This window comes from Schistocerca serialis, chromosome 4 (genome assembly GCF_023864345.2).
Source record: "Schistocerca serialis cubense isolate TAMUIC-IGC-003099 chromosome 4, iqSchSeri2.2, whole genome shotgun sequence".
NCBI classification, from domain to species: Eukaryota; Metazoa; Arthropoda; class Insecta; order Orthoptera; family Acrididae; genus Schistocerca; species Schistocerca serialis.
In genome coordinates, this window is record NC_064641.1 from 784704206 (window position 1) to 784719076 (window position 14871).

A 14871-nucleotide genomic window follows, 5' to 3' on the forward strand; every position below is an offset into this window, starting at 1 on the left:
ATGATCTTCAACATGACATTTCACTGCCAAGTAACACAATTTGATGAAACTTAGACTGTATATAGAAAGAAGAGCTTCATTATAGTGCAGAAGGTAACTGAAAGAAATACACAATGAGAGAAACAGAAATGTCACTTTCATTCAAAGACAATAGTTATAATGAAGTCATGACGATCCCGTGGACTTTAAAAAAAGCTAGGACAGTGTTCTTAATAGGGTGTGTAATCCCTACAGACAACAATGTATGCTCTGCAAAATATATTCCCATGCTGGATACAAGGTTGGTAAGGACTTGTGGTAGGACATTCCATTCCTCCACCAGTGAGGTTACAAACAGCTGGTGCTTGTGGATGTGCTGCAGTACATCTCCCCAATGCATGCCACACATGTGCAATGGGATTTAATTATGGGGAACAGGCAGGGAAGTACATTCACTGAAGATCCTTTTGTTTCAAAAGCTCCTCCACCAGTGCTGTTTGATGCGGTTGTGGATTTTACATTCATAAAAATGAGGTCAGAGCTAATGCACCCCTAGAAAAAACGCACATGGCAAAGGAGTACAGTGTCACAATAACATTGACCAGTGAGCGTATTGTTCAAGTATTTGAAGATCAATGTGCTCATGCAACATTATGCCTGTACACACCACAACACCTGGACCACCAAAATGCTCACGTTTGGCAATTTTCCTGGGTGCATTACATGTTCTAGCCATGTGAGGGTACAGCTAGAATCACTACTCAGACTGAGTATGCTCCCATCAGAGAAAAGCAGGTGAACCCACTCCTCACGGGTCCAGTTCCTATGCTCTTGGCACCATCCCAATCAGTTCTGCTGATGTGCAGGTGTCAACAGAACACAACATACTGGTTGTTGGACAAAGAGATCACTCCTGTGCAGTTTCTGAACCAATATAAAGAATAAGATTGTTTGCTTTGTAGTCCTGTTATACGTGTGTGGTTCAATTGCAACCACTGTTTGACATGGGTACTTTCTTGCCTGTTGCACAATGTCGTGGTCATCTGCTGTTGTAGTTGACCATGGTCAACCAGCTCCTCCCCTTTGGGCAACAGTGCCTGTGGTTCAAAAAACACCCCATGCATGTGAAACAATGGTGTGAGCAATACCAAACTCCAGGGCTTCACTTGTCATACTTTGTCCCTCTTCCAGTTCCACAATAATTCTTCCCTGTATGAAAATAAGCAGATGTTGTCTCTGGGCCATGTGGTAATGAACAACAACACCACCACAGAACACCATAACTGCTTTCTTATTGACACAACTGTCCTATTCCTTCAATTGTCTTGTGACGCTACAGTCATGCTGTTCTTACGCCATGTGACATCCAGCTTTCTGTGCATGATTGGGATACCTCTGACAATATCCTCCAATACTTTCATTCATTTCTATTATGTTGTTACGTTACTTAATCTGTCTCATCCTTAAGTTTTGCTGAGCAGTTTACTTACAAATATAGGATTCTGTTTCTTTTACACTGACATTCATTTGATGTTCTTTTCATGTATTCATGTGGTCTTCTGTATGTACTAGATGCACATAGTATGGGTGTTTGATTGATAAGTCACATTCAAACATTTCACTAGACACAACCTATCCTGTTGCACACTGCACATTTTCCTGCTCACAGGCTGTAGGGCTGACTAGTAGGGTGAACATTCCCTTTCTGTTGTTGTTATGGCATAAGACTGCAATCTCTGTTTATATCCAGGCAAGATGGTAATTTTATTTTATTTTATGTTCTGCATATGTGGAGTGGGTAAACCCACTCTTCAGTGACCTTATATATTCTTTGTGCCTGATATTAACATTTGTTGCAGTCATCCCAATGCATGTAGGGTTGCAGCTGTTATGTGAAAATTCACACATTCTGAACTGCTGTACTTATCTTTCTCCTCTGACACAATTTTTAATTTCTTTTGCCATGCACTTTTTGTGTTGATGGGACAAAAAGTGTATTTTGAAGATATCACTAATACTTTTTGTCATTCGGTTTTGGTATGTTATGATGGAACATTTACACACACACACACACACATACACAAAGTGCCCAAAACACCCACCTTTCCTCCATACCGACTCCAACAACCCATTTTCCTCACATTCTCTGCAGCTCCCATGATTCCTGTCAACCCTATAGCACGTAAGGAAGACCATGTGCAGTTGCAACAGGATAAATTATATGCTGTGAATGTATAAATGGGACCTATCAGTTGGAAACCTGTACTATTTGCATCTAGTACATACAGAAGAACATGTACTACACGAGAAGGCTATAAAATGAATGTAAGCATATAAAAAACAGAAGCATCTATGTGTAAATAGTTAGATAACTTAAATGAACGGCCAAGAATAACAACATATCTCCTACCAAAATCTGTATAGTTAAATAATTTTCTTGGTGTTATGCAGATAAGTGAAATATGATTGGTACACCCAACAAAATTTCAGTTTCAAAAGATGAAATATTTCTTATCCGTTTGATACAGTACAACTTTCAAATGCTGAAGGTGGCAGGGGTAAAATACAGGGAGAGAAAGGCTATTTACAATTTGTACAGAAACCAGATGGCAGCTATAAGAGTCGAGGGACATGAAAGGGAAGCAGTGATTGGGAAGGGAGTGAGACAGGGTTGTAGTCTCTCCCCGATGTTATTCAATCTGTATATTGAGCAAGCAGTGAAGGAAACAAAAGAAAAATTCGGAGCAGGTATTAAAATCCATGGAGAAGAAATAAAAACTTTGAGGTTCGCCGATGACATCGTAATTCTGTCAGAGACAGCAAAGGACTTGGAAGAGCAGTTGAGCAGAATGGATAGTGTCTTGAAAGGAGGATATAAGATGAACATCAACAAAAGCAAAACGAGGATAATGAAATGTAGTCGAATGAAGTCAGGTGATGCTGAGGGAATTAGATTAGGAAATGAGACACTTAAAGTAGTAAAGGAGTTTTGCTATTTGGGGAGCAAAATAACTGATGACAGTCGAAGTAGAGAGGATATAAAATGTAGACTCACAATGGCAAGGAAAGTATTTCTGAAGAAGAGAAGTTTGTTAACATATAGATTTAAGTGTCAGGAAGTCATTTCTGAAAGTATTTGTATGGAGTGTAGCCTTGTATGGAAGTGAAACATGGACGATAAATAGTTTGGACAAGAGGAGAATAGAAGCTTTCGAAATGTGGTGCTACAGAAGAATGCTGAAGATTAGATGGGTAGATCACATAACTAATGAGGAAGTATTGAATATGATTGGGGAGAAGTTTGTGGCACAACTTGAGCAGAAGATGGGATCGGTTGGTAGGACATGTTCTGAGGCATCAAGGGATCACCAATTTAGTATTGGAGGGCAGCATGGAGGGTAAAAATCGTAGAGGGAGACCAAGAGATGAATACACTAAGCAGATTCAGAAGGATGTAGGTTGCAGTAGGTACTGGGAGATGAAGAAGCTTGCACAGGATAGAGTAGCATGGAGAGCTGCATCAAACCAGTCTCAGGACTGAAGACCACAACAACAACAACAATTGAAGGAGCAACTGGGGAAAAATGGCATTATTATATATTATCAATATCAAACAATCTATGTTAAGTGAACGTTTCAAATAATGGTATAGACTAATTGTTTTGAATCTTCATTTTAATAAATGTACTATCTGTAATATTTCAAACTTCCAGAATTTCATTAAAAATTCTTTTAAAAGTGTTAATGATTTTGCCAGCTGAGCTCTGAAAGGTTCCTCTGGGAATTTGAACAAAGGGAGCACACTATGTGAAAAGTAAATTATAACTTAAATTTCATATCAGCTGTCCACTGACACATTCAGTAAAATAAGTTCATGAAAAATGATAACATCTACAACTTTTATAACTGTACGAGGGCCACCACCATACACTTTTCATTATACATTTTTGTTGTGCGAGCTCCTGTGGCACAGCCTAATTGCAGTCCCATTCCTCATCTTTCCCTGGATGAAGAAATTATAGTGTGGCAGTAATTTCTAGAACAACAGTTTCAAGGTGGAATGTTTTCTGTATAGCCAAAATGCAGAGTTCTGCATCCAAGGCCTCCATCAAATCATCCATTGCTGGGAAAAATTCATCACAGTGAAGGCTGGACTTGTAGGGAAGGAGCAACACCATCATCAAGCTTCATGGTTGTAGCTTGACTCTTTCAAGGTGATGATTAAGACCTTATGCCTAACTTTCAAATGAGTATGACAGTGATGTCAAGAGCTCAGTAGAGCATCATGTCAGATCATGCACTACCCGGAATTAACCTGGTCTGACAAGGTAAATAAGAAAGGAAGAACTGAAATGGTGAAATCTGAAATGTTAGATGTTCTATGAGATATGCAGACACTTCTCATTTACAAATATCTAGGAAAGATTTTGCAACTTTTAGAATCTCAAAAGTAGGGCCATCCAGTGGTATTCCTGCACTTAAATCTCGTATTTTGCAGTGTTCTTAAGCACAGATCGTGGTAACATAGGATGATTCGTATGCAATAAATAAATTTCTGTAACTGGCAGGAAAATTATTTGGACATCTAAAACAGTTACCGGTATTCAGAGAGCTTATAGTTTCAGGGCCCAACATGATTGAAATATTGTGGGACAAACATGTCCAGCAGGTCCAGTTTGAGAGCTTTCTGGTCACCATTGTCAAAAGCTTTCTCTATGTCTACAAATGCTAGAAACGTAGGTTTGCCTTTCCTTAATCTTTCTTCTAAGATAAGTCGTAAGGTCAGTATTGCCTCACGTGTTCGACGTTTCTGCGGAATCCAAACTGATCTTCCCCGAGATCGGCTTCTACCAGTTTCTCCATTTGTCTGTAAAGAATTCGCATTAGTATTTTGCAGCTGTGACTTATTAAACTGATAGTTCGGTAATTTTCACATCTGTCAACACTTGCTTTCTTTGGGATTGGAATTATTATATTCTTCTTGAAGTCTGAGGGTATTTTGTCTGTCTCATAAATCTTGCTCACCAGATGGTAGAGTTTTGTCAGGACTGGCTCTCCCAAGGCCGTCAGTAGTTCTAATGGAATGTTGTCTACTCCTGGGGCCTTGACTTTAACAATACTTGATTGAATACTGCTCATTAGTCCGGGATCTGCACCAGATGGGACAGATAGAGGAAATACAGAAGATCCAAAGAAGAGCAGCACATTTGGTTACAGGTTCATTTCGTAAGGGCGAAAGCCTCATGGAGATGCGCAATCAACTTCAGTGGCAGTCGTTGCAACAGAGGCGCTCTGCATTATGGTATGGCCTACTGTTAAAATTCCGATAGGGTATGTTCCTTGTAGATGCAACTTATATATGATCCTGTCTCCAACAGAGCATATACGGGACATAATCAGATGACGACTCCAGCGTCATCCTCAAGTGGCATTAACCGTCACAGCACTGCAGCTATATGACATAATTACAATCAATATTCTGGCAGCTAGACTGGTTATTAAAGTACCAGCATTTCACATTTGCAATAGCTTATCTCGTGCTTACATTAACCTGTGAACTTTCAATGCTAATCACCTAAATATATTACCTAAACAAATGTATTCCTGAAATTTCATTACCCTACATTAATTATTTTGTGGTGCTGTGATTTTTTCCCTTCAGGGTAATTCCCTGATTTCTGATTTCATATATAGCTGATAACACATGAATATTTATTCATCAAATGCTGCCATATGTATGAACCATATGCATGTTAATAGCAGGGACCAATGGCCTTTGTAGTCTGGTCCATTCAACCCCCACAGTCCAACCAACCATGTTAATAGCATTTTATTAAGCTCAGAAGTAGATATACTGAAAATAATTAAACTTGTTTTCTGTCAAGCATTTCTCTTCTCTATTGCAGCAGCTGAAAATGGCCTTTGAAAGCCGAAACCGGTTATGATGTTACCATAAAAAAGTGATTGAGTTTCAGCCAGGCGTCGGGATACTTTTTATCACACAGTGCAAATACTTGTTGTTAAGCACGTCTGCCGTATTCAGTGAAACAGGAATTTTAAGATGTATTTACGAAATACAGATTGGAAATACGTTTACAACATACTTGACATCAATAAAAAATGTAAGGCGCGATATTCCTTAAGATAGGCTGCAGTTTTGAAGAAAAGTGTTCCAAAAATAAGTTCCCATCTTTTTGTCAATCTTAGCAGGCATGACGGCTGACCACTTTGCATAGCAGCGCCTCACAGCACAGTGGCATTTGCAACAATGGCTGAAATCACTCGTCTGTAGGGGGATCGAAGCCGGCTACCTATTTCAGGCAATGTCGTCAGCGATCCGGCGCTCGTGATGGGAGTACTTCGTGTCCAGTGATTTGAACACCTGGCTGTAAACTATGGTGGCCGGCCGGTGTGACCGAGCGGTTCTACGCGCTTCAGTCTGGAACCGCACGACTGCTACGGTCGCAGGTTCGAATTCTGCCTCGGGCATGGATGTGTGTGATGTCCTTAGGTTAGTTAGGTTTAAGTATTTCTGAGTTCTAGGGTACTGATGACCTCAGATGTTAAGTCCCATAGTGCTCAGAGCCATTTGAACCATTTGTAAACGATGGTAGAGCAGAGTCGATGAGAAACAGACTTATTGCTTGTAAACATGGTACGTGAAGTACTTTATTCATATTACCTGATAGTTTCACGACAACTCGAGAAACGGCAGCTCTGTCTTTTAATTTCAGATTCTCAATAATGGCAATTCTGTCAGGGTGTGTTAATCTAAACAGTGGTAAGTGCCAAAAATTTTGTCGCCATAGTACTAACGTGTGTAGTGTTCGTGCCAGGAAAATGTTTTCCAGGGACAATTTGCACAAATCTGAGGATGGTGTGGATAACGACGATTCAGATAAAGATCTTGAATGTGTTCCTGAGCGCAAATTGCTAATTGGGTAAATGTAAATAATTATTTCAGCAACGTATCGGTAAACAACGTTATGTCCCTTACCATAGTTTACGTGAATTTTCTTGACAGTGTGATGGCAGAAATATTAAGGACCATCCTTAACTTTGTTTACGTGCTGTAGCAAGGCGACAATAAAATTAATTTTAATTTTATTCTGTACTGACTCATACACTCCTGGAAATTGAAATAAGAACACCGTGAATTCATTGTCCCAGGAAGGGGAAACTTTATTGCCACATTCCTGGGGTCAGATACATCACATGATCACACTGACAGAACCACAGGCACATAGACACAGGCAACAGAGCATGCACAATGTCGGCACTAGTACAGTGTATATCCACCTTTCGCAGCAATGCAGGCTGCTATTCTCCCATGGAGACGATCGTAGAGATGCTAGATGTAGTCCTGTGGAACGGCTTGCCATGCCATTTCCACCTGGCGCCTCAGTTGGACCAGCGTTCGTGCTGGACGTGCAGAGCGCGTGAGACGACGCTTCATCCAGTCCCAAACATGCTCAATGGGGGACAGATCCGGAGATCTTGCTGGCCAGGGTAGTTGACTTACACCTTCTAGAGCACGTTGGGTGGCACGGGATAAATGCGGACGTGCATTTTCCTGTTGGAACAGCAAGTTCCCTTGCTGGTCTAGGAATGGTAGAACGATGGGTTCGATGACGGTTTGGATGTACCGTGCCCTATTCAGTGTCCCCTCAACGATCACCAGTGGTGTACGGCCAGTGTAGGAGATCGCTCCCCACACCATGATGCCGGGTGTTGGCCCTGTGTGCCTTGGTCGTATGCAGTCCTGATTGTGGCGCTCACCTGCACGGCGCCAAACACGCATACGACCATCATTGGCACCAAGGCAGAAGCGACTCTCATCGCTGAAGACGACACGTCTCCATTCGTCCCTCCATTCACGCCTGTCGCGACACCACTGGAGGCAGGCTGCACGATGTTGGGGCGTGAGCGGAAGACGGCCTAACGGTGTGCGGGACCGTAGCCCAGCTTCATGGAGACGGTTGCGAATGGTCCTCGCCGATACCCCAGGAGCAACAGTGTCCCTAGTTCGCTGGGAAGTGGCGGTGCGGTCCCCTACGGCACTGCGTAGGATCCTACGGTCTTGGCGTGCATCCGTGCGTCACTGCGGTCCGGTCCCAGGTCGACGGGCACGTGCACCTTCCGCCGACCACTGGCGACAACATCGATGTACTGTGGAGACCTCACGCCCCACGTGTTGAGCAATTCGGCGGTACGTCCACCCGGCCTCCCGCATGCCCACTATACGCCCTCGCTCAAAGTCCGTCCACTGCACATACGGTTCACATCCACGCTGTCGCGGCATGCTACCAGTGTTAAAGACTGCGATGGAGCTCCGTATGCCACGGCAAACTGGCTGACACTGACGGCGGCGGTGCACAAATGCTGCGCAGCTAGCGCCATTCGACGGCCAACACCGCAGTTCCTGGTGTGTCCGCTGTGCCGTGCATGTGATCATTGCTTGTACAGCCCTCTCGCAGTGTCCGGAGCAAGTATGGTGGGTCTGACACACCGGTGTCAATGTGTTCTTTTTTCCATTTCCAGGAGTGTAGATTAATTTTTGGAGTTGTTATACTCTATTGTTGCAGAAATTGTTATCGAAAATCTTGATATTATGAACTGAAACAATTCGGACCATTTGCATTTTCCCCCTAAAGGTTCACATTAATGTTCAAAATGTTCAAGCGTGTGTGAATTCATAAGGGAACAAACTGCTGAGGTCATCAGTCCCTAGACTTACACACTACTTAAACTAACTTATGCTAAGAACAACACTCACACCGATGTCCGAGGGAGGACTCGAACATCTGGCGGGAGGGGCCGCACAATCTGTGACATTGCGCCTCTAACCGCTCGGCCTCTAATTATGTTTCGTTAACTCGCCCAATACGGTAACAGTAGTAAGTCAACGTTAATCTACACTCCTGGAAATGGAAAAAGGAACACATTGACACCGGTGTGTCAGACCCACCATACTTGCTCCAGACACTGCGAGAGGGCTGTACAAGCAATGATCACACGCACGGCACAACGGACACACCAGGAACCGCGGTGTTGGCCGTCGAATGGCGCTAGCTGCGCAGCATTTGTGCACCGCCGCCGTCAGTGTCAGCCAGTTTGCTGTGGCATACGGAGCTCCATCGCAGTCTTTAACACTGGTAGCATGCCGCGACAGCGTGGACGTGAACCGTATGTGCAGTTGACGGACTTTGAGCGAGGGCGTACAGTGGGCATGCGGGAGGCCGGGTGGACGTACCGCCAAATTGCTCAACACGTGGGGCGTGAGGTCTCCACAGTACATCGATGTTGTCGCCAGTGGTCGGCGGAAGGTGCACGTGCCCGTCGACCTGGGACCGGACCGCAGCGACGCACGGATGCACGCCAAGACCGTAGGATCCTACGCAGTGCCGTAGGGGACCGCACCGCCACTTCCCAGCAAATTAGGGACACTGTTGCTCCTGGGGTATCGGCGAGGACCATTCGCAACCGTCTCCATGAAGCTGGGCTACGGTCCCGCACACCGTTAGGCCATCTTCCGCTCACGCCCCAACATCGTGCAGCCCGCCTCCAGTGGTGTCGCGAAGGCGTGAATGGAGGGACGAATGGAGACGTGTCGTCTTCAGCGATGAGAGTCGCTTCTGCCTTGGTGCCAATGATGGTCGTATGCGTGTTTGGCGCCATGCAGGTGAGCGCCACAATCAGGACTGCATACGACCGAGGCACACAGGGCCAACACCCGGCATCATGGTGTGGGGAGCGATCTCCTACACTGGCCGTACACCAATGGTGATCGTCGAGGGGACACTGAATAGTGCACGGTACATCCAAACCATCATCGAACCCATCGTTCTACCATTCCTAGACCGGCAAGGGAACTTGCTGTTCCAACAGGACAATGCACGTCCGCATGTATCCCGTGCCACCCAACGTGCTCTAGAAGGTGTAAGTCAACTACCCTGGCCAGCAAGATCTCCGGATCTGTCCCCCATTGAGCATGTTTGGGACTGGATGAAGCGTCGTCTCACGCGCTCTGCACGTCCAGCACGAACGCTGGTCCAACTGAGGCGCCAGGTGGAAATGGCATGGCAAGCCGTTCCACAGGACTACATCCAGCATCTCTACGATCGTCTCCATGGGAGAATAGCAGCCTGCATTGCTGCGAAAGGTGGATATACACTGTACTAGTGCCGACATTGTGCATGCTCTGTTGCCTGTGTCTATGTGCCTGTGGTTCTGTCAGTGTGATCATGTGATGTATCTGACCCCAGGAATGTGTCAATAAAGTTTCCCCTTCCTGGGACAATGAATTCACGGTGTTCTTATATCAATTTCCAGGAGTGTATATTAAGTGCACTCAATTTGCAATTAAACAACGCTAGATACGCACTGACATATTTTTAATAATAAATTTGGGATCGAATGTACGGTTTTAAAAATATGTCGTTACTCTAAGTGTATTTGAAAACAATGACTAACCTGAATAAAAAGAATAACAATGTGTGAACTTCAAACAGCATTAAATCTACTCCTATTACATTTGAACAAATTTACAATACATCCAGATCTACATCTATACTCCGCAAGCCACATGGTGGTATGTGGAGGTGGGTATTTCGTGTAACTGTGCCACATCCCCTTCTCCTGTTCCTGTCGCTTACAGTTCGTGGGAAGAACGACTGGTGGTAAACCTCCATGTGGGCTCGAATGTCTCTAATTTTATTTTCGTGGAATATACGTAGGTGGAAGCAATATATCGGTAGCCTCCACAAGGAACGTACCGTATCAGAATTTTAACAGTAGGCCATACCACAATGCAGTGCTCTTCTTTGGATCTTCTGTATTTCTTCTATCAGTCCCATCTGGTGCGGATCCCGGACTAATGAGCAGTATTCAATCAACTATTGTTAAAGTATCGCCAGCCACCACATTCGCCATTACCGAAAAGATCGAGGAGATCTGCTTTAAACGAAACGCTGGGGCAGGTGATGGAAGGAAAAAGAAATGAAGCGAGTAGCGTGCGCCGGGAATCACTCTAGGATGTAAAGAGAAGGCACATTGGCAACAATACTCCGTACGGAAAACCTGCAGGGCACCGTACACATCCAACAGCTCTTTATGAACATATGTGGACATTCTACTAACAATATCACGCAAGAGTCCTCGAAAGGCCTAGCATCTGAAAACTTAAGGACATCCTTAAGCACATAAATAGAAACATCAAGGTAGCCAAACCAGCACTTCTCGTGCACACACGAAAATAAGTAATACCCTATGATTACAACGAATTGCAGTCGAAATCGGTTCACTCATACTATACATGAATGTAACAGTTTGTGAGGAAATGAAATGGTACGATCGCACAGTGTCAGCTGTATATAAAGCAGTTGGCAGAATTTGGTTCATTGGTAACACAATAGGGAAATACAGAAGACTGGTTACAAAAAACTCGTGCTACTCATCCTAGACTACTGCTCAGGTGTAGGATCCGTACCAATCCGTACTGAACGTATACAAAGGATGGCAGCGCTAGTGGTCACAGGATTTTTTGGCCCACAGGAAATTTTGGAAATTTGTGGTAAGATCCTATGGGACCAAACTGCTGAGGTCATCAGTCCCTAGGCTTACACATTGATTAATCTAGCTTAAACTAACTTAAGCTAAGGGCAACACACACACCCATGCCCGATGGAGGAGTCGAACCCCCTACGGGGAGGCCACGGACCCAGGGGAGCCGCTAAAAAAAATTGAAATGCAAACTATCCCGTAATGCCTACTTACGAAATTTCAAGAACTAACTTTAATGATAGAGCTAGGGATATACCACAGCCTCCTCTGTACCGTTCCCATGGGGACCGAAAGAGAAGATCAGACTAATTAAAGGTGTACAAGCTATTATTCTTTCCGCCCTCGTACACGAATGGAACGGGAAAAAGCTTTGATATCTGTTATGGTGCGTTTACGGGAAACGGCCTTGCTGCAGTGGATACACTAATTCCCGTGATATCACCGAAGTTAAGCGCTGTCGGGCGTGGTTGGCACTTGGATAGGTGACCATCCAGGCCGCCATGCTCTGTTGCTATTTTTCGGGGTGCACTCAGCCTCGTGATGCCAATTGAGGAGCTACTCGACCGAATAGTAGCGGCTTCGGTCACGAACACCATCATAACGACCGGGAGAGCGGTGTGCTGACCCCACACCACTCCTATCCGCATCCTCCACTGAGGATGACACGGCGGTCGGATGGTCCCGGTTGGCCACTCGTGGCCTGAAGACGGAGTGCTTTATGGTGCGTTTACAGCAGCGCTAGTCGCTAGTGCGGCTGTAGTTTGCCCCGTCGCTAGTGCGGCTGTAGTTTGCCCCACGGGGAACTAGTGGCGTACAGTGTGAATAGAGGTGTGAACGGAATCACAGACACGCACACTTGAGGAAAAGGCATGCAACCTACGCGCACGCCTCTACTTGCGTGTGAAGCAAGCACAGCCGCACGACGACTAGACGCAAGGCACACAGGTGTAAACGCACCTTTATGAGATGTACCCTCTGTCATGTACTTCACAGTGGTTTGCAAAGTAAGGATGTCGATGTAAACGTAGGTGGTCAAAAGTCAGACAGCATTCAATATAAACAGACTAACAGGCTCGGTAACACGAAAACATCGTCAAGTGAGGGAGGCACAACAATCTATATTATGTGTTATAAATTTTAATTGTCTTTAATATACTGTGTTAAAAACATTAAGAAGTTTAATACATGCAAATAACACAACTACACCTGTTACCACAAACTAAACAGACAGCACAAAGGGGGCACTTGAGTGTGTGTGTGAAATCTTAAGGGACTTAACTGCTAAGGCCATCAGTCCCTAAGCTTACACACTACTTAACCTAAATTATCCTAAGGACAAACACACACACCCATGCCCGAGGGAGGACTCGAACCTCCGCCGGGACCGGCCGCACAGTCTTTGACTGCAGCGCCTTAGACCGATCGGCTAATCCCGCGCTGCAGAGGGCACTTGAGATCATTCTCGCGCTCTTTCACTTCAAATCCCGAAATCGGGAGTTCTAGGTGATATCAGTCCTCCACTAAAAGAAACGAAAACACGCACACTAAGAAGTTTAGAAAATCTCCCTATCCGGCCGCGGTGGCCGAGCGGTTCTAAGCGATTCAGTCCGGAACCGCGCTGCTGCTACGGTCGCAGCTTCGAATCCTGCCTCGGGCATGGATGTGTGTGATGTCCTTAGGTTAGTTAGGTTTAAGTAGTTCTAAGTCTAGGAGACTGATGACCTCAGATGTAAAGTCCCATAGTGCTTAGGGCCATTTGAACCATTTTTTAAACTCTCTCTAACCCTGTACTACATGAAACATTACTGAGGCGTTCAGGACAGACGAATTAGCCTACTTGGTCTGATTTGAACAGTAATGGCTCTGAGCACTATGCGACTTAACTTCTGAGGTCATCAGTCGCCTAGAACTTAGAACTAATTAAACCTAACTAACCTAAGGACATCACACACATCCATGCCCGAGGCAGGATTCGAACCTGCGACCGGAGCGGTTGCTCGGCCCCGGACTGTAGCGCCTAGAACCGCACGGCCAATCCGGCCGGCTGAACAGTAATGGTCCAGCTGCAATACAGACAACGAAAACGTCTAAGACTATCGATACCAACACATCACCAGTCTTCGAATTATTGCAGAGAAAATTGAAATTGTTAACCGGGGAAATACATCAGTCGCGGTGGCACACTTCCGTAACGTCGCTTGTTTTTGAGGCATACTGCCTCAGTAAGTTCTGAGTGAACAATCCTCACCTGTAGGCCGAAATGGGCGCTGCAGCCTTGTCGGTGCTGATGATTTTCTTGATGGTTTTGGACATTCCGACGGTTAGTACGTACTACGAGCAGGCGTACGGCACTGACAGTGCCGCTGCTAACCCGACTGTATAAATACTTCCTTGGCCCCCCCGGCTATGATCAAGGTCACCTAGAAGGCGGTTATCGTGCAGTTCTCCTCCGGCGTCTCATCGGCGCTTATCGCCAGGCAGGATGATCAACAAACGGTCGCGATGACACAGCTACTCGCAGGCATGCTTGTCATTCCTGCGTACGAGAAAAAGTCAGACTCGCTTATTCACGCCACCATACAGCTTTTCAGCACGTTTTGAAGCAGCGTGTACTCTACTGCCAGGAAACAATGGCGAGATAACGGAAAAGCTGCAAAGATCGACGCTTGTACAACTGACCCTCAACGTTAATACTCGAACATGAAAAAAAAACTGCGCAGACCGAACTCACATCCTGCCACGCCACAGAGACAGTAATATCAGATCAGTATCAGCTCGACAGAAAACACAACATGTAATAGACAGTGACTGGTAACAAGTGTACTCAGGACCATTTGGCGAGAAGTCTCAAAACTGTTTCCTCATTCCTCCAGTCTGAATTTAACATGAGTTGCTGTCCTGTCCCCTGCCTCCTTTCGACCCTCCATCCCCGTACCATCACCCACCTCCCCTGCTCTTGGTACTGAGGTAAGACCCATTACTATCCGATTACAATAGTGGCGTCAAATCACTTGAAGTACACTACTGGCCATTAAAATTGCAACACCAAGAAGAAATGCAGATGATAAACGGGTATTCATTGGGCAAATATATTATACTAGAACTGACATGTTATTACATTTTCACGCAATTTGGGTTCATAGATCCTGAGAAATCAGTACCCAGAACAACCACCTCTGGCCGTAATAACGGCGTTGATACGCCTGGGCATTGAGTCAGAGCTTGGATGGCGTGTGCAGGTACAGCTGCCCATGCAGCTTCAACACACCATAGTTCATCAAGAGTAGTGACTGGCGTATTGTGACCTGATTCCATATTCTGCTAACAGTC

At 45.1% G+C, this 14871-nt stretch overlaps 1 protein-coding gene across 1 annotated transcript in view; it reads right to left on the reverse strand.

The window, feature by feature from the left end:
* LOC126473363 (2-iminobutanoate/2-iminopropanoate deaminase-like) overlaps nucleotides 1-13945 on the reverse strand; it is a 29024-nt gene extending 15079 nt beyond the window's left edge. Inside the window, exon 1 of the mRNA XM_050100370.1 lies at nucleotides 13790-13945. Within this exon, the coding sequence (XP_049956327.1) occupies nucleotides 13790-13854 (65 nt within the window). The 5' untranslated portion in view covers nucleotides 13855-13945. The remainder of the gene's footprint in view (nucleotides 1-13789) is intronic.
* Nucleotides 13946-14871: the final 926 nt, after the last annotated feature.